At 38.1% G+C, this 24,978-nt stretch overlaps 1 protein-coding gene across 4 annotated transcripts in view; it reads right to left on the bottom strand.

Annotated features, from left to right (window-relative positions):
• The window catches only part of SCMH1 (Scm polycomb group protein homolog 1), a 118,276-nt gene that overhangs the window by 27,586 nt on the left and 65,712 nt on the right, over positions 1–24,978 (bottom strand). For all 4 annotated transcript variants that reach the window (XM_080920905.1, XM_080920907.1, XM_080920906.1 and 1 more), the window contains 2 exons: positions 24,686–24,774; positions 19,935–20,178 (listed from right to left, as the gene is read on the bottom strand). In XM_080920905.1, coding sequence (XP_080777031.1) covers positions 19,935–20,178; positions 24,686–24,774 — 333 coding nt within the window. The remainder of the gene's footprint in view (positions 1–19,934; positions 20,179–24,685; positions 24,775–24,978) is intronic.

Here is a 24,978-nt window from a genome sequence, read left to right as displayed (position 1 = left end):
CAGTTGCTCTCTATATTGAGCTTTTTATTATTCTTGGTTATACATGTATCAATACTTAGTTTTCAAAGCTTAATACATGGCCACATTTTCACTGAAGTCCTCTCTGACCAGGACATCATTACGTGAGTACTTCTTTCTGGGGACATCTGTGTTATAAGACTCCTTAATTTTATGCCAATCATTCTCCTTAATTTGAGAACATTTACAAATAAGGAATACTTAATTCATCACACAGATAGTTACTGAGCACCTGCTATTGGTACTATGCTGTTTTTGAGTCCTGGGGAAAGATAGAACAGTAAACATAATAGACATCATTTCCACTCAGGGGAAGGTGTGTGTCTGAAGGTAGTAATGTGGAGAACAGGTTAGTTAGAGAGGAGAAGCACTAAGACTGAGTAGATCAAGTTGGGTAGATAGCTCAGTCACTAAGCTGCTTGCTATGCAAGCACCAAGACTTAAGTCTGAACCCAGAATCTATCTAAAAAAGCTGGGTGTGGTGTGTGCTAATCCTAGCCCTGGAAAGGCAGAGATAGGAAGACACCTGGGGCTCACTGTCAGCCAGCCAAATTTACCTGGCAAAGTGGCCAATGAGATCCCATCTCACAAACAAACAAACAAACAACAACCCAGGTTGGGGGGCTGCTAGGGGATGGTTCAGTCAATAAAGTGCTTGCAGTACAAACATGCTCATCGGGATTCTGATCTCCAGCACTCTCATACACCAACATAAATACACAAAAACATACAAAGCACTTGAAATTGCTGTATCCCAGCAAACTTTCCAAAACCAAAAGGATTAAAACCCATCCTTAACAGTGAAGGGTGTGAAACAATTAGAATTTAACACTGTTGGTCTGAACATAAATCATTTTTGAAAATTATTTAGTTGTATATCTATGACCCAACAAAAGATATGGCCACCAACAAACATGTGCTGGATATTTATTACAATTTCTTTTGGTGAGGTACATGATGACAAACAGCAGAACATATTTCTGAAAAATAAGAGTATATTCATACAGAGGAACATCACGAGAAGCACAAAGGATTTACTATGCTATCCATTTTTATTTGCAACAGCATAGCTTAATCTCATAGAAATATGCTGCATGAAAGAAAAATAAAAAATGAAATAAGAAAAAGCCAGAATATCTCTATATATAATGTGTGAAGTTTAAAAACAGAAAAGGTAATCTAGATCGACAAGATGGATCAATTTGAAGGAACTGGATACTATGAGAAAGACTTTGAGATGCTTAAAATGAACTGTCAAAATAAAAGAAACAGAGAAGACAAAATAGGGCTGAGGAGAAGGCTCAGTGCTTGCCACACAAGAATGAGGGTCCAAGTTCAGATCCCCAGAATTCACATAAAAGTTACATTTACTTGATTAGATGTAGCCAAAACTTAGCAAACAAACCAGAAAAATATATTGAATGCATTCAATTAAAATCATACCCAATGAAAAAGAAGAGTTATACATGATACAATGTTATTAGTTGGACCAACTGGGAGAATAATGATGCCTTTTACTGAGATGGAAAACACCAGAGAAAGAGATCTGGAATTGAGTTTCTAAACTTTTTTCTTATGAGCTGCCTATTAGACATTAAAATATGGAAATGTTAATTAAGGAGTTATATATCTTAATCCAGAATCCAAAGGAGATGCTGAATTTGAAGATAAAAACTTGAGAATCATCAGTGTGTTTACTGATATTTAAAACCATTAGATTAAATGAGATATTGTTGACTATGAATGCATAATCAAGAAAAGAGGAAAAAAGATCATTTCTAAGACACAGTAATGTGCATCAGTTAGAGAGAAGAGGATCTAGCTAAGGTGACTAAAGAGGAGCCTAAAAATGAATACAAAGAAAATGAGTGTGAAGTGCCAGGAAAATGGGAAAGGCAGTACCTAAACCTAGTGATCAAAGCTAACATCAATCACCCCAGCTGGAACACACCCAGTTTATCTTATGATGTGATGGACCAAGAATATCACATATACATCATCTTTCCTTCAAATCAATTATTTTTGAGGTCAAACATACTAAAACCCAGGCCCAGTTAACAAAATAACTGGCCTCATCAATGTTACAGAGAGAAAAATACAGTAATTATTCTATATTATAAAAGTGAAAGTGACATACAGTTAAAACAATGTATAGTTTGGTTTGGAGCCTAGGGGAATATACATTTGAAAAGGTAGAATAGATCAATTGATACAATTTACATACTTTGGCAACATCTGACACCAGATGCGACTTGCTGAGTCACACTTGGTAGGGCATCATATAAATTACTGGACAAATCAGAGGATGTATTTACCCTATGATTTAGCAGTTACAATCATAGGTATAAACTCCAGGGAGATGCATGCACACATACATTAGGATATATGTTAAAATGCTCATAGTAGTAGTATTTTTTCCAATATAATGTTTTCATTGATTATTTGGCAATTTCACATTATCCATCCTGATCATACTCACTTCCAAGTTCTTCCAGGTCTGTTTTCCACCCCGTGAACCCCCATGAAAAAGAAGAAGAGGAGGAGAAGGGGAAGGAGGAAGAAGAGAAGCAGCAGTAGTGTCCGATTTGTGTTGCCCATATATTCAGGGGAGCGGGAGCACGGTTAAACTCCGAGGGGTCAGCCTCTTAAAGAAATCTGAATCCTTCCCCACCTGCATCCTGCAGATGCTATTGATTGTGGAGAGCGACACTTTAGCATCACTTCACAACTTTTAAGAGTTCTCTTCAATGGCTTTCAATCTAGACTGTTTCATTTTTGGGGTGGTGGGAGTTGTCAGAGAATCTTTCTTTGTCCATCTGCCTTTTCAACTGTGAGTCTGTAGTCATCGATGCAACTGCAAAAGTAGGGGCTTTTGCCCTTTATTGTAAGGAAACACATACTGGGCTTCCACATGGTCTTATGCCATGGATCTCAGCATTGTCTCTGGTGGCAGTACAGATCATGTACATCAACAAGGCCACTGGGAAAACAGGCCATGGACACCATCATAAGCCTTGGGGACAGTACAGGCCAAAAATATAAACATCAACATGACCCTTTACCACAGCATAGGCCATGGACACCATGTGGGCCCTAGTGGCAGCTTGGCCCATGGACATTAACATGGCTTCAAGTGGCAGCACAAAGCACGAATGTCTACCTGGCCTTCCATGGTAAAATGGTCACAGACATCAATACAGCTCTTGGCTGCAGCAGGACCATGAACCTAGACAATGGTCCTCTTGTATTATTTTTAATGACTGAAAAGTTGAAATGATCTAGATATGCACTATTAGTAAAATGGATTTAGGCCGGGCACTAGCAGAACATGTGTTCATGAGCATCGTGAGTCTTGGTTTTGTCCTACAGCACACTTACATGTTTAAAAGGGGGGAGGGCAGATTTTTAAATGCTATTTAAGCTAAGAATGGTGGCTCACACCTATATCACAAGAACTTGGGGGAGCCAAGGCAGGTAGATGGTATGAATTCAAGGTCATCCTGAACCACAGAATGAGACTTTGTCTTAAAAAAGTTATGAAGACAGCCATTCTCAGAGTGTGGTCTGAGGAATTTCAACAGAGACTGCTTAGTCAGTAAAGTGCTTGCTCCCCAAATAAGTTTGATCTGAGTTTGATCACCAGAATGTATATAAAAAGCCAGGCATAGTGGTATATGCTTGTTACCATAGTGTTGAGGAAATGGAAACATAAATCCCTGGAGCTGGCTGATAAGAGACCTTGTCTCTAAAAACCAAGACAGACAAAACAGACAGTACCTGAGGAGGAATGATGTCCTAGTTTGGCCTCTGGCCTCCAAACTCATGTGCACACATGTATATGCTTACTTGTACACGTGAACATGCACACATAGAGAGACATAAAGAGAAAAAAAAAGGAAAAAGATCCTTTGAGAGTCTATAAATCCAAATTGTTTCTAATGGTGTTCAGTATTATTTCCCTTTTCATATTCATTCTCCCATGATGGAGTTTTCCAGAGACTACTTTGTTGCAGATATTTGACCAACTGTGAACCCCAAGACTGTTATATACTGAAAAACAAACCTTCAGTATGGCTCAGCCCTTAGCATACACCTTTAATCCCTATGGCTGGAATACAGAGATACCACTAGAACATACCTTTCATCCCAAACAATAGAGGTGAAGTTAGTTTGTAGACGAAAGTACCCATATTTAAAAGTAATGTCTAACTAAGAGGCAGAAAAAAAATGACAAAGCAGAGAAAGATCTGACAGAATGGGATCTCCCCGTCTCTCACAAGAACAGAGAGGAAAGGGAAGCTACTTAAGAGAGCAGCGCAGAGAGAGGAAAAGAAGGAAGGAGGAAGTTTTACTGGACAGTATAGTACAGGTTGTAGAGAGAGAACAAACTAGACACAAGAAAAGATAGAATAAGCCAAAGAATGAGAAGGATCCAGAAGATTGGAACAAATTGTTAGAGTTAGTTTGAGGTAGAAAAGAGCAACTCAGGAGAAGCTGAGAGAAGCCAGATTGGATCAGTATGGAGAAGAATTTTGAACCAGAACAGTTGAGTTGTCTAGCCAGCAAGAGTTCAGAAAGAACTAGGAAGGGTGATCTTACTCAGCAGTAACTCTCAGAGACTGAAACCATTCTAGGCCTAGGTTAGACTGTCTGGAGGCAGTGGGCCTCAGAGACGACAGTTATACTGCTTTATGGTCATCACTATTCTATCAGGTAGCAAACACCTGCTTGTATAGTGTTCTTTCCTGAACAATATTTATTCATTACTAAATACTTTAAAAAAACCTAGCTTTCAGAGGTAGCTTTCTTTGGGCTAGAAAGATTGCTCAGTGTTTAAGTGCACTGGCTGCTCTTCCAGAAGACTCAGGTTTGATTACTAGTGGCTGGCTATGTGGCAGCTCATAACCATACTTCAGTTCCAATGTCCTCCTCTGGCCTGTGGACACAGACATACATGCATGCAAAACATGCAAACACATAAAAATAAAATAAAAACTTTCTTTTGTATATAAGTATGCACAAGCTTAATGTACATTGATGAGTTTGTATACATGCACATACTTATGATACCATAATCAAGGTAAAAACCATATTCACCAGCTCCAAATTTTTTTCTGATTCATTATGAGTTCTTTTTGTATATATGATAAGAACATTTAACATGAGAACTACACTTCTAACAGTATCTTAAGCACACAATATATATAGGTATTGTGTTGTACAGTAGGTCTCTGGAACTTACCATATATCACTGAAGCTTTATACCCACTGAGTAACAACCCAGTGTTTGTCTCTCATGTACCCTTTGGCAACTGTCATTCTAGTCTGTTTCTATACATTTGGCTATTTTAGACACTTCATATGAGTAGAATCATGTATTATTATTATTATCCCTTTATGTTTGGCTTATTTCGCCAAGGAAAAGCCCTCTGAGTTTGCCCATATTATTATAGAGGGTATTTATATTCATATTCTATTCATTCTTTCTCTCCCTCCCCTCATCCCAGTCTTTCTTTTAATACTGAGTTTCATATGCCACAATTTCTGTTTATCTATTCACGAACGCCTGGTTTGTTTCTGTGGAATATGTTCTTGTATATTCCTGTTTTTAAAAGTTCTGTCTGGACTGGAGAAATGGCTCAGCAGTTAAAAACGCTGGCTGCTTTTCCAGAAGATCTGCTATTGTGTGTTCCAGCACCCACACAACAGTTCACAACTATCTGTAACTCTAGTCCCAAGGGATCTTAATCCTTTCTTAGGCGCCTTAGGCATCAGGCATACATATAGTTCACAGACAGACATAAATGCAGGCAAAACATTCACACACAAAATAAAAAATAAATTGGAGAAACAATATTTTTAAAGTTCTATGTTTTAATTTTTTCAGCAGCAATATGAAAATATAGAAAATTTCTTTCAAGTCTTTAAGAATATATTTGATGACAGTTAATCTTGTCTACTTGATGAGATTTAGAATCATTTAGTAGACAAATTTCTAGGGGTGTGTGTGTGTGAAGATATTTCTAGAAAGTTTTAAGGAGATGAGAAGACCTACCTCAAATGTAGGTGGTCCCATTCTATGGCTGGGGTCTTAGACCAAATAAAGAGCAGAGAGTAGAAAAACCAGTGGATTTCCAGCATTAATTTCTGTCTACTTTCTGACTGCTGATGCAATACGCCTCACTCGCATTCTTGCCAAAAACTAGAATCATTGTCACCACACTTTCCTTGCCGTGATGGACCACTGTCTACAAACTGTGAGGCAGAGGAAGCCTCCCTTCCTTGCATCATTTTTGTTAGTTTTTTTGTCACAACAACAGGAAAAGTAACACAATATAAATATCCACAAAACAGTCCAGCACATACAATACCACTAAGGTTGACAATATTAGACCTCCCTATCTACAGCAATACTGTGAGAAAGTTCTCTTTCTTGTATAGAGAAAACCTTAACTAATTAAATTCAGTGTTCTTATTTTATGCTTTAGCTGGAGTAACTAAAAAAGCCAAATGGTCTCACTTTAAACTGATTATTATGGGTCCGGAGATAGTGATAGACTATGAGCCTAAGTTGGGTAAAGAGATAATCAGTGATATGACAGGGTTCTTTCTCAGTTGGTACTTAGTACATGTCTGCCGAAATGAAATGAAGCCAGATAACAAGAGAAGATCAGTCCTCTGTCCCAGCTCTTTCCCACAATTCTAATAGTTTTGTTTTCCTTTTCCCCATAGCCTAAGCACATAGTGTGCAACTCTGAACTGGGGAGGAAACTGCCTTTACTGGACTGAAAGATCTAGAGAGAGGAAACCAAACAATTATATTAGACAGTTCTTAAAAATCAGGTTATGTACGTCTTTTGTGAGCAATGCTGAGATGAGGTTTCAGGCTAATTTAAAACTTTGTAATAACTACATCCAAAGAAGTTATCCTGGGGGACGATCTGGAAGTTCTTCCCATTAGAAAGCCCTGTTCTGCCTCGCACGTTCTAACTTAATTATCCTGGTTGACAAAAAGATGATATTAAGGGACCAGGGACCTAATTCTAGTTCTGTCCCTCATGGTATGACCTTGAATTTGTCATTTAAACATAATCTTTTCTCACTTGTCTAGATTAACCACTTTAATGGCTGCCTTATATCAGAGAAGGATGAAGGATATAAGTATATTCCAACACATTTCAGTGCTTCTAAGGTGGAAAGAACTGAACCCTTAGTCCATAGTACTTATACACCTGGGTTTTCACTTGGCCTTAAAGAAACTCTTGTGGAGACTGGCAGTACCTCCTCTAACAAATGAGGAGAGCTAGCTTCAGAGTTAAAGTGGTAGAGCTGGACACTATTCTGACACATAGCATAGAAGAAAGAAGTCTTTCTCTGAATAGAATGGAGTGAGCTAGTGAGCAGCAGCCTTCATCTTCTGATCCTGACTACTGAGGCAGTGCACCTCACACTCCCACCAACAGCTAGGGCTGCTCTCTCCATCACAACTTCCTTAGCATGTGAACTGAATCTTGGGTATTCTGAGCTTTTGGGCTAACACCCACTTATCAGTGCGTGTATACCATGTATGTTCATTTGTGATCAGATTACCTCACTCAGGATATTTTCTAGTTCTATCCATTTGCCTAAAAATTTCATGAAGTTATTGTTTTTAATAGCTGAGTAGTACTCCATTGTGTAAATGTACCACATTTTTTTATCCATTCCTCTGTTGATTAAAAATGCAATATTTGGAGGACAAATATTGCATATCCTATTTTGCATATGAGCATTTAGATATAAACTTAGATCTAAGGTGCCATAGTTTTTATGATATATAAAAATGTCATAATGGAACCCAACATTCTGTATGCCAACTAAAAAATTAAGAAAAAATAATGAAAAAAGAAAAGCAGGACATTTATAATCTCTAAGTATTTTCCCACAAGACAATTAATTACAAGAGAAAAAACTCTGTGGTAAAGAAACCTGGTAAGCATAGCTTGAATCAAATAATTAAAAATTACTATATATAGTGATGAAATGGAGGTATTAAGAAAAATATTCATTATATATTGAGACTCTGATGCAACATGGGCTGCAACACTAATTTGGGGGAAATCTTGGTTAAGGATGTAGAGAAATTCTTTGTATTTCTGCAAATTTTCTGTTATGATGGAATTACGTTAAAAGATTATTAGTTTGAAAATTCAATAGTATTGAGAATATGAATAGAAATAGATGATCATATGAGAAGTAGGAAGAAAAACAAATGGATTGTTCAGTTAACCAGCAAACTTTAAGATAAAAAGAGAAGGAAAAACATTCAAACCAACAAAATTACAGGCATCTGTGACTGACTCAACAGTAATCCTAAATGCCTTAAATTTTTAATTAATATATTCAGGCCAGTGATTAAATTAAGAACAAGATCCACCCCAAACCCTGACCAAATACCTGGCAGAACTGGGACCCTGGACCCCAGAATGCAGATACCCTTCCCAGCTAGAGACTGGTGATCCTTCTAGTTTACATTGATACCTGGAGCAGAGCTTCTGCTCTGGACTCCCACCCACTTAGCCAACACCCCAGTAGCAGCTCAACTCCCCAGGGGTTCTGACACATCCGGGATCACAGGATCTCAGGATCACAGGAGGGACAGGGAGGCCAGTTAACACCAGATGTCAGAGGCAAGCACAAGGACATAAGCAACAGAAACCAATTTGACTTGGCAACATCAGAACCCAGTTCTCCCACCACACCAGCCCTGGATACCCCAACACACATAAAGCAAGATTCAGATCTAAATTCTCATCTCATGAAGATAATAGAGGAGTTTAAGAAGGACATAAATAACTCCCTTTAAGAAATACAGGAGAACACTGTTAAACAAGTAGAAGCCCTTAAAGAGGAAACACATAAATCCCTTAAGAAATACAGGAAAACACAAACAGGTAAAGGAATTGAACAAAACTATCCAGGATCTAAAAATAGAAATAGAAACATTAAAGAAAACACTAAGTTATGGATGCTTGGAGTCAACCTTCAGACTGGGCTCAGAGACCCTGGTGGGAGAACTGGCAGGAAGAATGGAGGAGCTGAGGGGGATTGCAACCCCATAGGAAGAACAACATCAGATGGCTGGACCACCCAGTGCTTCCAGGGACTAGACCACTACAAGATCCTCACATCAGTGGGAGGGGAGGCCCTTGGTCCTGTGGAGGTTTGATGCCCTAGAGTAGGGGGAAGCTGGAGGGGTGAGGAGGGAGAGGGTGGATGGGTGAAAGAGCACCCCCATTGAGGTAAAGGAGAGGGAAAAGAGGGAGGTTGTGGGATGGGGGGCTTGTGGAGGAGAAACCAGGAAGTGGGATATCATTTGAGATGTAAACATATGGAATGATTAATTTAAAAAAGAGACCAGTGCAGACGGTGGGGGTAGAGTAGGGGAGGAAGTTTTGCTGTGCCAGTTATATAATTATACGGAGAGAATGAGCTACAAACAGGTGAAGTCAGAACAAGCTAGAATTGAGAAGTTACTAGAAGACTAGACCAGATTGCCAGAGTTAGTTTGAGGGCAAGCAGAGCAATTCAGTCAGAAGCCAAGAAAAGCTAGTTTGAATCAGTTAGCTTGTATGAGAGTTTGGGCCAGAACAGCTAAGCTGAACCAACCAGCCAGAGAATAAGAAGCAGCTAGAGAGGGTGAGCTTATTCAGCAGTCAGCCTCCTAGGCAACAATTACATTAGGTGAATAAAAGCAACTTTTATACTTAAAAAATAAAAACAAGTTCCAAACTCTTGTCTTCATCAAACATTCTTTACTGACAAAGACATGCACATATTGAAAGTGAAACAATATACCACGTAAATCAGCTTGAAATTAACAAAAATATTAACATGTTTCATGATAGTTGCCAAACTTATTTTACTTAAGTGTTATTGTGTAACAGTTTCCTAAGAGATGGAAAGATTCCACTTTGCAAGAAACTTCTAAAGCAGAAGCTAAACAACCCAAAATGACTTCTGGAAGTCTCTGAATCTATAGGATTCACTAGGCTCCTCCCTCCTAGAATAAACAACAGGCTGCTGAGAGTCACTCCTAGAGAAACTCAGACAAATCAAACTGTAAAGAAGACTCTGAGACCAGGCCAGTTGCCTAGAACAGGTTTAGACCTACTGAGTCATTTGGAAAGGACACTCTCCAACCTGTTAAACTGCCGAAAGGCTGTGCATTATCTCCAAGTTTCAGCCGTCACCCATGCTAGGTGGGCTTCGGTGACACAGCTGTCTTTGAATCATTTATGCTACTGTTAGAGACCCCTCACCCATACTCCTGTAAACAACCACAATAAAGCTTACTGGTTCACCAAGTTGGACTTTGGTACACACACACACACTGTGGTCTGTTATGGGTTCCTATCTGGAGTGAGTAGTCCTGTGTTTTATCTCCCCAGGAAAAGTATAACTAGACACAGATATCAAATATCTTTTCAAATGATACTTTTTAGTAAAACTTTCCATGGTTATCTTATATAAAACAAACCCCTGCGTTCCCATTTCCCTAATACCTAGCAATAATTATTTCCTATTCTCCTTCCTCCTTTTTTTTTTTTCAAGAAAAAATGTTAGTATCTCTTCTGTCTTCTTTTGTGGTGCTGGGGACTTAACCCAGGGCTTCATACATACTACACAAACACTATACCCTAAACTGTGTCTTCAGCCTTTTGCTTATTTATTTATACTCTGAGAAATGTCACTTACTAAGGACAATACTTCCTAAACATGATCTTTACCCATGCCAGGCATTAGCTGCATAGTTACAATATATAATCCAGTAATAAAATTATATATATATATATATATATATATATATATATATATATATATATATTATGTGTGTGTGTGTGTTTGTATGTTCAGGATTTTGCTATATATTGATTTCCTTTTCAGTGCTCTGTTTTTAATGTCTTAGTAGACTACAAACTCATTACAGAGGTTAATCAACATTACATGCAGTTGCCAAAGCATTAGGCACAGGTTTTAGACAGATTATACACATTTTCTTCCCTAGAGAATACTTTTGAGCTTCACAGTCACAACTCCAGATAAAGCCTGTTTCTGAACAACAGCATACATATAAGAAAAGTATAAAACAGACAAAAAAAAAATCAACCTATCTGCTTATGGTTTGCAATAACTGTAGTTAGGAACATTGTATTTGTATGCTATATAATGTTGACCACTTAGACATACATGATTAAAAACAGCCAAAATGCCACTTGGATACCATTTTCTGGTTGGCTTTAATAGAAAGATTTTTTGCTAAACACAAGAGATACATTTTAAAAGTAAGAATATTTGGCTTGAACTTCACACAGTCTATGACTTGTTTCTGGGGTGTTCAGAAATTTCTGGGGTGAGTATCCCATTATCAGTGACTAGATATTATGTCTGTTCTTTTGTGACTGGGTTATCTCACTCAGGATGATATTCTCTAGATGCATCCATTTTCTTAAGAATTTCATAAAGTCATTGTTTCTGATAGCTGAGTAGTAGTCCATTGTGTAAATGTACCACAATTTTTGTATCTATTTATCTACTGAAGGACATCTGGATTCTTTCCAGCTTCTGGCTATTATAAATAGAGCTGCTATGAACATTGTGGTACATGCGTCTTTGTTGTATATTGGAGTGTCTCTGGGGTATATGCCCAGAAGTGGAATAGCTGGATCTTCAGGTAGTACTATATCCAATTTTCTGAGGAATTGCCAGACTGATTTCCAGAGTGGTTGTATCAGTTTACAACCCCACCAACAGTGGAGAAGTATTCCTCTTTCTCCACATCCTCGCCAGCATCTGCTGTCATCTGAGTTTTGGATCTTGGCCAATCTGACTAGTGTGAGGTGGAATCTCAGGGTTGTTTTGATTTGCATTTCCCTGATGGCTAAGGATGTCGAGCACTTCCTTAGATGTTTCTCAGCCATTCGATATTCCTCCATTGAGAACTTTTTGTTTAACTCTGTACCCCATTTTTAAATAGGGTTGTTTGATTCTCTGGTGTCTAGCCTTTTGAATTCTTTGTATACCTTGGATATTAGGTCTCTATCTGATGACCACAAACCTAGCACTACAACGAATTATGGTGGAAAACCCAATAAAATGAGGGGAACCACCTCATAGTAAAAACAAGAAAACTCCTAAGCAAGAAAACCAAAAGAAGAAAGACACACAGGCACAATTCAACCTACAAAAGCAATAATAGCAGGAAACAGCAACCACTATTCCTTGATATCTATTAACATAAATGGACTCAACTCCCCAATAAAAAGATATAGGCTATCAGACTGGATACATAAACAAAACCCAGCATTTTGCTGCATACAGGAAACTTATCTCAGAGACAAAGACAGACACTATCTCAGAGTAAAAGGGTGGGAATAAACCTTCCAAGCAAACAGCCCCAAGAAGCAACCTGGAGTGGCCATTCTAATATCAAATAAAGTACATTTTCAACCAAAAGTTATCAAAAAAGATAAGGAAGGACACTTTTTACTCATTACAGGGGAAATCTGTCAGGAAGAACTCTCAATCCTTAAAATATATGCTCCAAATACAAAAGCACCCATATTCATAAAAGAAACCCTACTAAAGCTCAAAAATACATTTCACCCCACACAATAATAGTGGGAGACTTTAATACCCCACTCTCTCCAATGGACAGATCATGGAAACAGAAACTGAACAAAGACACTGTAAAACTAGCAGAGACTATGAACCAACTGGAATTAATAGATATCTACAGAACATACCATCCTAAAACAAAAGAATACACCTTCTTCTCAGCACCTCACGGCACCTTCTCGAAAATTGACCACATAATTGGACACAGAACGAGCCTCAATCAATATAAGATTGAAATACTCCCATGCATCCTTTCAGATCACCATGGTCTAAGGCTGGTCTTTAATAACAACAAAGACAACAAAAAGCCCATATACACATGGAAACTAAACAATGCTCTATTAAACGATAGCAGGGTCAAAGAAGAAATAAAGAAAGAAATTAAGGATTTTCTAGAATTCAATGAAAATGAAAACACAACATACCCAAACCTATGAGATGCAATGAAAGCAGTACTGAGAGGAAAACTCATAGCTCTGAGTGCTTCCAAAAAGAAACTGGAGAGAGCATACACTAGCAACCTGACAGCACAGTTGAAAGCTCTAGATACACTCAAGAGGAGTAGATGGCAAGAAATAATCAAACTTAGGGCAGAAATAGACCAAATAGAAACAAAATGAACTATTCAAAGAATCAACAAAACCAAGAGTTGGTTCTTTGAGAAAATTAACAAGATTGATAAACCCTTAGCCAGACTAACTAGTGGGCAAAGAGAGAGTATCCAAATTAACAAAACCAGAAAGGAAAGTGGAGAAATAACGACTGAAACTGAGGAAATTCAAGAAATCATCAGATCCTACCACAAAAGCCTATATTCAACAAAGCTGGAAAATCTGGAGGAAAGGGATGAATTCCTAGACAGATACAAGATACCAAAGTTAAACCAGGACCAGGTAAACCATCTAAATAATCCCATAACACCTAAAGGAAAAATTCTTAAGATTTATTTATTTATTCATTTATTTTGCTGTGGGGATGTCTAAGCTCTAAGACCAAGAGATTCTGAGTCCTCTGCCTGGGTGGGAGAGCTGTGTCACCACCCCAGGGCTCAGAAAACATCTCCAGAGAGGGGATGAAAAGGAAGTGGAAGCCAGAGAAAAAGAAAGGGCTGTGAAATTCTGACCCTTGGCCATGACATGGCTGTTGCACACACATGAACTTACTACTGTTGTGGTTACCTATACACACAAGACCTGTGCACAACCAACCCAGTTAACAATTCCAACAAAAAAGAGGTGTTGGGACACCCTCATAAAAATGAAGGGTAAGAAAAGAGAAAAAGAGAGAAGCAGTTGCTCTCATCCAGGGTATCAATGAATTTACTCATTAACCAAAATTCATATACCCTTGTTCCCTTTTTGGCATGGCCCTTACTGGCACTAGGCATGCACATGGTGCACAAACATACATGTACACAAAGTACTCAAACACAAAAAATAAAATAAAAAACCACCAGCAACAACAAAAGTCTGCACTGCTGCTTATCTGTTTTCACTCTTTCCATACCTTCAATCTCTCTTACCTCTTACCTCTCTGGCACATTTGGTCCTCTAAAGTTATAACTAGTCTCTCTACTCTCAACACTGTGACTTCTAAAGGCAGGGACCCCTTAATCCAGATAATAACACTATTCATGACCTGAAGTTCGACTTAGCTGTGCTGACCTTATCTCTATTCCTTCCTATCCGTGGTCTAGGATTATATTTTAACCAATTCCATTTGTGTCTCAGAATCTGGAAGTGATTGTGGTACTGTCTGATGGTTTGACCAAGAATGACCCCAACAGGCTCATATATTTGAATGTTTACTCATTAGGGAGTGGTGCTATCTGAAAAGATGAAAAGGATTAGGTATGATCTTGTTGAAGTAGGTGTTGCCTTGTCAGAGGAAGTATGTCACTGAGAATGGGCTTGAGGTATGAAAATAGAAGTCTGGCTAACTATGTATGTCATCAGGTGTGCTCCAGGGTGGTATCTCTACTGGACATTGAACTGGAGCAGACAGTCCCAATGAACTGAATATGTGGTATAATCCAGGATAGCAATATACTGATTTTTAAATAAAAATGAGTATGATGTAAGGTTTGTTTTCTTCCTTTTATAAAAGTACTTAGGAAGCCAAGCTATATTGAAACTGGTACCTAATCAAAGCAAGGGGAAGTCAAATGACTTATAATGACTGAAGGCTTGATTAGCACAGTATGTCATGTGGGATGAATTTTTTCTATTAATTTTTACATTAAAAAATAAAGTATGCATTATTTTAGTTTTGTGTCACTTAAAAATAAACTAAAAAAAATAAAAGTCATTGCCTCAAATAACCAAGAATCCTGAATTAGTTGTTTATTTTGTGGCTGGTGCCATGAGTTGAGGAGTTACAGGCACATGCCTGGCTTAGTAAAGGACTGGAGAGGCTGTGAACAGCATGTAGGATCCCTTCTACACAGACAGAGATGAGTAGTACGGGAGCTGTCTGGAATCAAGTAGGATACAAAGTCATGATTCATTTGCTACCTGTTCCCAAGATCATTAATACATGGGAGTTTTAGAGGCTAAGGCACTTCAAAGCTCTAGTAAAGTCCCTCTCATTCAGAATTATTTGCTTAAAGACAAAACAAGTGTGTGGTCTCACTGAGCCCAGAACCTACTTTAGAGTCTGTTAGTATAAATACTGTTTCTTTCCTATTTCCTATCATGACCTGGAAGCTCAAATCTAGGATCTCAAATGCAGCTTTGAACAGTACAGGCCTGTGGAGAAGAATTCAGAGTATGGGCTGATGTGTGGGGATGATGTATAAGAGCATATGGCTCAGTGTACTGTCTCTCCCTGTAGCCTCATATATCACATACCAAGTCACTTTAAGCTTTAGTTTTCTCATAAGTAAATGTATCTGAAAATAATTATACCTAATTTAGAGTTAAAGGGGAAATAAAGTGAAACAATATGTGTGAAAGAACATTAAATAACATAACTTTTTCTTACCACAAGAATCATTCCTATTTTACTCTGAATTTCTAAACATTGCATTCTAATAACCAGAAGGTAGAAAAGATGAAAGAGACATTATAATCAGAAAGGAGAGCAAAAAAAAAAAAAAAAAAAAAAAAAAAAAAAAAAAAACCAGACGAATAGACAAAAACATCTTGTTCTGTGAAATGGATTGCATAATCACATTCCTTCCATATTGTGTCAGTTACTTCCTAGTCAGGGCAGGAAGCTCAATAAATCTTTCACTTTGGAACCTACTGAGACAGGAGAGAGGGGACAGAAGCATTATTGGAAGCAGAGGAATGACAAAGGTTGGAAATGCTGTAGAAGAAGCTCTGCTCACTGAGCCTGGTCTTTCTGGCCACCTGCCATTGAAATAAAGTCTATGGCTTTCTGAAGGTTCATGAGAACAGACAGCTTCCAGCCAAATCCTCGGCACTCAGCCACACAGTGAGTCATGCTTCTTATCAGCAAAGATGCAGTCAGAAAGAGATGTGTAGCCAGTAGTGGCTAGATACAACTTCCCAGCCCTTTTGGCTCAGTGGCCTAACTGACTGGTCTAGATTTTCCAGTAACAGAACAGAACTTTCTAGACAAGAAGGTATAAAATCAGTCTACCCTACTTCTGAACAGAGCTTGGAGAATAGCATGTATCTGGTTTTAGCTTTAAGTAAACAAAAGTAATTCCACTACCAGTTCCAAGGCATTTGTTGTTACCCAGAGCCTTGCAGGCAAGTTGGGGGATGGTGATAAATTTCTTACACTGATCTAGAACATATGTTTCTTGCAGCATTTAGAAGAGTGGCATTTTCCTGACATTAAAAAGGCTGTTTCTCCTCATCTTTGTTCAAGATCCCTCTACCTCAGCACCACTAACTGAAACTAAGTCATTTTCATTTCACTTAACACAACTGTATGGTACAGCTGAACTGTAGCAGTCAGCAAGCAATCCATTCCTTCTTTGTTGCCAAATAATACTTTATTAAGTGAATATACTGAAATGTATCTGTTCCTTGGCTGGTGAACATTTAAAGTTGTTTCACCTTTTGGGCTATAATGAATGGTGCTGCTAAGACAGTCATGTTTTACAGTAATGTGTTTTCTGGTTTGGGGAATATACTCCTTTGAGTGGAAATTCTGGGTTGTACAGTAACTCCAGCCAGCTATTGTAGCATCCAAACTGTTTCCTAATGTGTTGGCAGCATTTTACAACCCTGCTAGCAGTGTATGAAAGTTCAATTGTTCTACAGCTTCCACAATACTCACCACCAACCATGTTCTGATTACAGACAGCTATGAGTGTGCGTCAAGTGCCACTGCACTGTGATTAGTTAGCATTTCCTGAATGATCAATGATTAGGAGCATCTTTCCAAAGCCTTACTGGCCATTTGCATATATTCCCTGAAGGAATATCTACCCAAATAATTTGCTTATTTATAAGTTAGCACACAAAGTAATAGTTTCAATATAGCATTTTCATTCATGTATATAATTATATTTTGTTTTATTCACATTCCCAGCATTCCCACATCCCCTCTTGCTGGTTTCCTTACCCCTTACAGATAGCCACACCTTCTGTTTTTGTGTTGTAAGTGTTAAGTTATTGCCACATTTCCCTTATTCCTTCACCTCAACTTCTCATCATCTAACCCCCCCCACAATATATATATATGTGTGTGTGTGTGTGTGTGTGTGTGTGTGTGTGTGTGTGTTCATTTCCTAATGGACATCCTGTTCATTTTTAAATTGGGTTATTTATCTTTTCTATTGCTGAGCTGTTAGTGTTCTCTTATATTTTATAAAGTAATTCTAAACAATGAATCAGATCTCTTCATTCCTTGCAGATGGCCAGGCTGCATGTATCCCAGGGTAGTTATGAATGCAACCTAGAATATTTTTTGACAACAATTTGAAAACACTGATATTCCTATGTGGTTCCCCAATTAATTTAGAACAAACTGCCACTCAGGCTTATAAAGCCCACATGATCAGCCTCTGACAGCCTCCAAAGCACCTTTTTACACCCCCCCCCCCAGCCTACATGCTCTATAAACATCTTCATTTTGCTTGTGTCTGTTATAGCAGCAGTGTCAGTGGTTCTGTCTGGATGCTTGTACTCTCTTTCCCTACGCGGCTTCTTCTTATCCCCTCAGGTTGCAATTGAAAACTTTACAAACTTTCCTGAAAAAAAATCCTCCACAAATAAATTTGGGGGATGATAAACATAGACATTTTTTCCATAATAGCAATGGCACCATGGATGTGTATTTATGTTAAAAAATTTTCAAAATATACATTTAAAATACGACCTTCTCCAGGCATTCAAAACCCACAATGCTTTCAGGGCAACCACTGCCCTATCTGAGCCACCCATCTTTCCGCAAGACCTGAATCACCTCCTCCCCTCCAGCCCCTGCAGTCTGTCCCTAGACTCCTTAAGACAGGAGTTACAAACAATGGGGCGGAGCCTTGGGCCTCTGAGGGACAGTGACCAAACCACACTCCCCTGAGGCTATGGGCAAGCTCCTCAAAACTTGAAGGAAGTGGTCAGGTCACCCATGTGAGAGGACCTGTCCTTGTCCACACAAGCCTCAGTACTATTTGACATTCCTTCTCACCAGCTGGAAGAGACCTCATGCTTCCTAGCAATATTTTGGGGGCCCTAGATGCCCCCTAACCAATTCCATGGTCAACCTCATCCCACCCATGGGCAGTCTCCTTACCAAAGGAAGGTAAGAACAGCAGCTAGAATTTTCCTACCCCAACCCTGCCATTAAATCCTCAAAAGAGTTAAAAAAAATACTACCTTCTTTCTTAGTCTGTGTTGAGGATTAAAGCCAGGACTTTGTTCATGTTATGGCACATAAAAAAATTGAACTTGTGATAGCTCTTGCCATTGAAATGACCATATTTCTAAATTTATTGTAAATATTTACATATCTCATATAACTAGAATAAAAATGCCACGAAAGTAGGAAGACTGTCCATTTGTGTCACTGCTGAGTCTTCAGCTTGGCTTATGGTTAGGCGTCCAATAAATAGATAATTAATGAATTAATGTTTTGTATAAACGTTTAGAAATTCTGAAACAATAGGGTAATTTTCTATTCTTTCAGATTCACTAATATGCTTTAGACTTAAGATAATAAAGCTATTATTTTTGCTGCTAAGAGTATGGACCATCTCAAAATCTCTCTTGGATGTGATAAACCAGCCTTCCTCAATCTTGGGCTTGAAAGCCATCTTACAGTAAAGACAAACCAGGTTCATTCCTGTTAATGATTAAATGCCCCACCTGTAACCCTAACTACACATGGTTCTGCACCTTTGTTTCAGGAGGTTATGACCACCTTGTTATGCTTATGTTCTGCTTTCGGAACCCTTCCTATCTGCCTGCCAAATCCCCCATTGGCTAGACTCTCCAGCTATAAGAGGTCATATCTCACGCATGTCCAATGTGATCTCCTGAAGCCTGCCTTTAAGGGGAGAAAGCATTAACAAGTGATCTCTACTATCATTATTAGAAGTATTGTTATGTTTCATTTAGTAAGTGGCATTACTGTAATATGATATATCACGTATTTGTGATGGTTGATTTAATAGTAATGGCATTATAACAAAGATGCAGTCTAGTGTAACATGTATAGTAATAGTAATAATAAGTATAGCACATAAAATCCACAATAATGGTCACAGAAATAAAGTAGAAATTGTCTTGGAGCTTGCTATTTCCCAGATGTGGGCATTTTGTCCATGTGATTTCATTTGTGTCTCAAGAGTTTTTTGAAGTAAATATTCTTTTTATAAATGGGAATTTGAGGTTTAGAGGTGAGTTAACTGCTAGTGACCGGCAGAGGTATGGCCTATCCTCTGTTTCCTCACTCCAAAGGTTCTACTTTGCCAACAGTGTTTCCCAGCTCATTACACAATTTCCAAGACTTGGAGGAAATATTTGTTCTGAGAATGACACTTCTAAACTTTTAAATGAGTTAGGGGCAAAAGTAGGAGTTACCTGAGAATAAGTTGGGATATTTAGAAGAGAGAATTTTTGACGTTCCCCTGATTTCATGTCTGGCTTCATTTGATCTTACTCTTGAACTGTTAGTGGTTATTCTCTGGCAGCCCTTGGTCTGTACCTAAGGAGCCAACCCTCATTCTTCTGCCTGCAGTGAAGTATGCTGGTAAAGACACATTGACCATAATAAACCTGGGCGAAAGATTTCTTTTATTATCTGAGGTCTGGTTTCAGGGAACTACGGTGGCTCTTTACCTTTGGTGCCAGGTGGCTGCAAGTTATCTCCAGTCAAAGAACACCAGCCCACAGGAAAGATGTCCCGGGAGTCAAAGCGGCACCAGTAGTCAAATGCGCCTCGCCACCCATCAAAGGTGACTAGCACCTCTGAGCCTCGAACTTCTCCAATAGTGGCTGGGCAAATGAAATGAGGGTTCTTTCTGTCTACAGCTTCTAACTTCATTCCCATTTTGAAGAAGTTGTGGGAAGGTGATGGTGGCTCCTAGATGAGAAACAGAAATATTCAGACCTATCTCTAATTTGTGATGTATTTACACAGATCAAACTACAAATAAATTCACTGACCACTCTGTTCTTTTCTCCTCCTAAACACCTGGTTGGAAGTGCCCCTTTACTGTCATTCTTCAGCATTATTTTGAGTTGTTCTTTCTCCTTCATCTTTCAAATGAATTAATCGGCTTTTGAAGTTTAGATAGAAAAACCCTATTTGGATCTTGACTGTACCTGCAATGCATTTATAGATTGGTTTGGGAAGAAATAGCCTTTATTACTGATAACATTAAACCTTATTTATGCACATGATTAGTTTTGTTCATTTAAAACTTCTTTAATACAGATTTTTTTCTTTATACAAAATTTAAATCTCCTCTATAAATGTATTGCGCTTTACTTTTTGTTACATTTATTTATTTATTTATTTAGTGTGTGGGTATGTGTGGAGGTATATTTGCTTTGATAGAGATGTTAAAGCACAAATTATGGGAGTTGATTTCTTCTACCACTTGAGTCTCAGGGTAGGAGTCGGGTTGGCAGCAAACATCTTTATCTACTGACCCATCTTAGCAGTCCCTCATGCTATTAATGAACATTTGTTCTGGGTATATTAATGTTCCATTGTTACCATGAATAGTATTGTAAAATGTATTGGCAAACTACTAGTTAAAGTAGAAATGAATGATATTTTAAAAGTTCATCAATGATCTTGATTGGTATATGAATTTTTGTCTGCTTTAGTTATCAAACACTGAGAGATATACATGGTACTATTTTTTACTGACTACAGGTTTTCCAGTTTTTTGTGTGTTGTAGAATGAGGATCTCTGAGCAAAACAGCTACCATCTTGATCAGAGAAGCTGTATCTGCTTACAACAGACCCCCTCTAGTAGCCTCTTGATGCTCTCTCAGAGAAGAAAGGCAGAGGAAGGTTGTCCTTGTACTCATAGAGATCCCCCTGACTCTGCCTCCCAAGTGCTGGGATTAATGGTGTGTGCTACCATGTCTACTACCAATATTTTTATTTTGTTATGTTTAAATATGTCTACTACAAGTAGTATGTTGCAATTAAAATTTTTAATGATGACTGAAAACAAAATATTTATTTATTTAAATTGTTTTATGAGAGGAGGTCTTGATATGTTTCCCAAGTTTGACCCAAACTTCTGGGCTCAAGGGATTCTCCCATCTCAGCTTTCTGAAAACATGAACTACAAGCAGGATCCACTAAGCCCATCTGAATTTATTACAAATGTCTTACTGCCTACATTTCTATCTAATTTTATTTGTGGTTCTTTTACTTTTGTCAATGAACTACATTTCCTTCTCTTTCTCTTTACTGACTGAGAAGTTAAAACATTCTATTCATAGCTGTTTGATGGATTCCTTTAAGATTTTAACTGTAAGGCTAATTCAAAAATCCTAAAACATCTCTATTAAAATTTCTCCCCCTTTTCTCCTTTACCAACTCAGAAGTTATTCTATTTATAATCTTTTTGTGGAATCCCTTAAGAATTTAACTGCATAGCTGACATACAAGGTCTACCCCATCTTTATATATAGTCCTAGACAATGGAAGAACTGTTTTAACTACTTCTGGATTATAAAGGGATGAGTAATTAATTTCTACATTGCTTCTGCTCCCAGTTAACCACTTTGTTGTTATACTTAGAGTACACAATAATCTACATGAAAACAAACCCATTTCCTCACCAAATCTTGAGTCATTCTTTGTGGTTCAATTGCTTTCTTCCTGAAACATACTCAGTGGCTATGCTAGGCCCTACCTGCTTTGGTTTGTTTGATAGTTTGATTTTCACTTTCATTCTGAAATGACAGTGTAGTTGGATATCAACTTATTACATGTTAAAACACAGACATTGCCTTTGGCTTGACTTGCTGCTGTGGCTAATGTAAACACTGTGTGTGAAAGCATCCTGATGGTTACCTGCTCAGATCTTCTGTTTTGACCTTCATTTACTACAGTTATAATAATGTCTTACTCTTACAATGTGCATTTGTTTCTATTACACATGCTACAAAACTTAGTATCTTTTCAAATATTATTTCCCTTTTACTATAACTAGTCTTTTTGGGTTTCATGATTTCTATATATGAAGCCTCCTTATAGTCTCCTCATTTTTTTTCTCCCTAGTATATATTTCTATTTCTTTACTTCTCAATATTATATAGTCTGAGGGGGAAACTTCATATATGCATATATGTATATATACATACTCATATATATATATAATGTCTTGGTGGGTGTCTTTTTAGTTACATAAATGTTAATAATCTTTCATTTCAAAGGCTTGAAATTTCTGTTTTATTTTCAGATGTTTGGGTTTTGTCCTTTTAGAAATGTGGCACTTAAAAAATGATATTTTGAAACAGTGAGATGGCTTGGTGGTTACAGATACTAGCTGGCAAGCCTGATAATTCAAGTAACCTATCTGTAACCTGAGTTTCATCTCCAGAAACCAAAGAACCTCCATATATGTATGTATGGCATGTATCCCTCCCCACAAAATAAATATGTAAGGATAAATTTAAAACAAATGTTTTTATTTCTTCTTTTAGTTCTTCAGGCAAAATACTTACCTTATACCCTTTATCTGATATTTGTGCTGTCTGAAACTACTTGGAATGTATGATGTTTGTTACATCTTTATCATGTAAGATATGTTTTAAAAGTCTCTGAGGTCTTCATAAGGCAGGACCCAGTGGTCATTCTGAGCAGTCCTTCACTGAGTTACTGTGGTATCAAACCATATAGAGAGTTTTGGGTTTGCTTCTGCCAGGCACCTAGCAATACCTTCATATAACTCTGATGTCCCTAGACAACCCAAGCACAGGGGAGAAGACTAGTCAAAGGTGGCTGCATTCCACCCCTTCCTAGAGCCTCTTCCTTAGAAATGCCATCATCTGTTTCACTTAAGAGATAAAAATTTAACAGGTCCGGCCAGGCTCTAAAGATTTGCTTTCTTCTCACATGGGTTCAAGCCTAATCTTGTGTTTTACCATGGGTATATAAAAGCAAGATCTTATAAAGTAAGATTGGCAGAGACCTCAAGACAGATATGCATTTATCACATAGTTTAACACTGTTGCTTTTCTTACTTTTTAGTAAGTGCCACAAAGCACTGAGGAGAGTATCTTTGGCTCTTCCCTACATAACTACCTCACAGTTTAAAGAATGTATCCCTGAAAGAGGTGTCAAGTGGCCTAATATGTTATATTTGAAACCCAGGGTGTTCCCATGATTTAGCTTTAACTAGCAACACAGGTAAGCCTAACTCAGGCATCTCTACAGGACTCTGACTCCACTGAGAAGTCAACTACCAGCAGGCTAACATTTTCTCCTTTTGAGGCACAAAAGAATAAGCACAGGTTACCCATCCCTGTTCTGTTCCTTACTATCTAAGTGATCTTCAGCAGTTCCTAACTCAGAAGCTTGCTTCCTAGGGGCTGGAGAGCTGGTTCAGCAGGTGAGAACACTGGTTGCTCTTTCAGAGGACCCAGGTTTGGTTTCTACCACCTACATGATGGTTCACAAACATTTGCAACTCTAGTTCCAGGGAATCTGAATCCTCTTCTGGTCTTTGGGGGCACCAGGCATATATGTGGTACAAATGCATTAATACAGGCAAAATACCCATACACATAAACAAAGAAACAAACAAAAAAAATCAAGGCAATTAAAAAATTTTAAGTACATTTCCTTAATTATTGTTGAATTGAATTGATGTGGGTAAGTATAAGGCTATAAACGTATTATAGATAATTAACAGTTTCCTTCATTTCTTCCAACTTAAAACACAGACTACAGAACTCAATAAGAATTGCTTTAGGATTGTATCATATTTTTCATAGTTCTAATAAACAATCTTAATTTCTTAACAATCCTGTAGGGCTGGAGAGATGGCTCAGTGGTTAAGAGCACTGTCTGCTCTTCCAGAGGTCCTGAGTTCAAATCCCAGCAACCACATGTTGGCTCACAACCATTTGTAATGGGATCTAATGTGCCCTCTTCTGGTGTGTCTGAAGATGGCTAAAGTGTACTTAAATACATAAAATAAATAAATATTAAAAAAACAATCCTATAAAAGCTCACTTTGCAGATAAAGTAAAAAATATATCTCAGCCGAGTGGTGGTGGTGTTTGCTTTTAATCCCAGCATTCAGAAGGCAGAAGCAGGTGGATATCTAGTTCTTGAAAAAACAAACCAAACCAACAACATGAAGATATTATTAGGTTTGATTATTATTGGCAGCTAGAACCCATGAAACAGGAACCCTGTCTCATTATCACAGTCTAATATAATTCTCTGACGATAACATCCACTTCGTAGGTGTTTAAAGTCTTCTACTGAACTGGTTTGAGAAGCATTCTCATGCCACAGAAACAAAGAGACAACAAAGACTCAGTAATTGATGGAAGGCAAGTATTTGATCTTAAAAAGCTTGCAGATGGTAATGGCTGAGGGACAGTATACCTTGTGGAAAATCTTGATGGGAGCCATCTCTGCTCCATTTAGTGTCTTCAAAAGGAACATGGGCCAAGAGGAGGCATTCAGCCGAAATCCTGCAGCAAATATAATGGAGAGCAGGTTAAAAAATGTTCTCAAATGCAAGGTGATATCAAGTTGTCCCTTTGGAATTCCTGCTGTGACAGTCACAGAATCAGAGGCCCTGGAAAAGCTGGACAGAAGAAATGGCTCAGACAGATGATGGACAAGAGGCCCTTTGGAGGGAATGTAAATTTATCCTAGGTAACACAGCAAGTACG

Source organism: Micromys minutus (assembly GCF_963924665.1).
Source record: "Micromys minutus genome assembly, chromosome: 9".
NCBI lineage: Eukaryota > Metazoa > Chordata > Mammalia > Rodentia > Muridae > Micromys > Micromys minutus.
The sequence above is the reverse complement of the archived record's forward strand: the minus strand, read 5'-3'. Positions and strand labels throughout refer to the sequence as shown.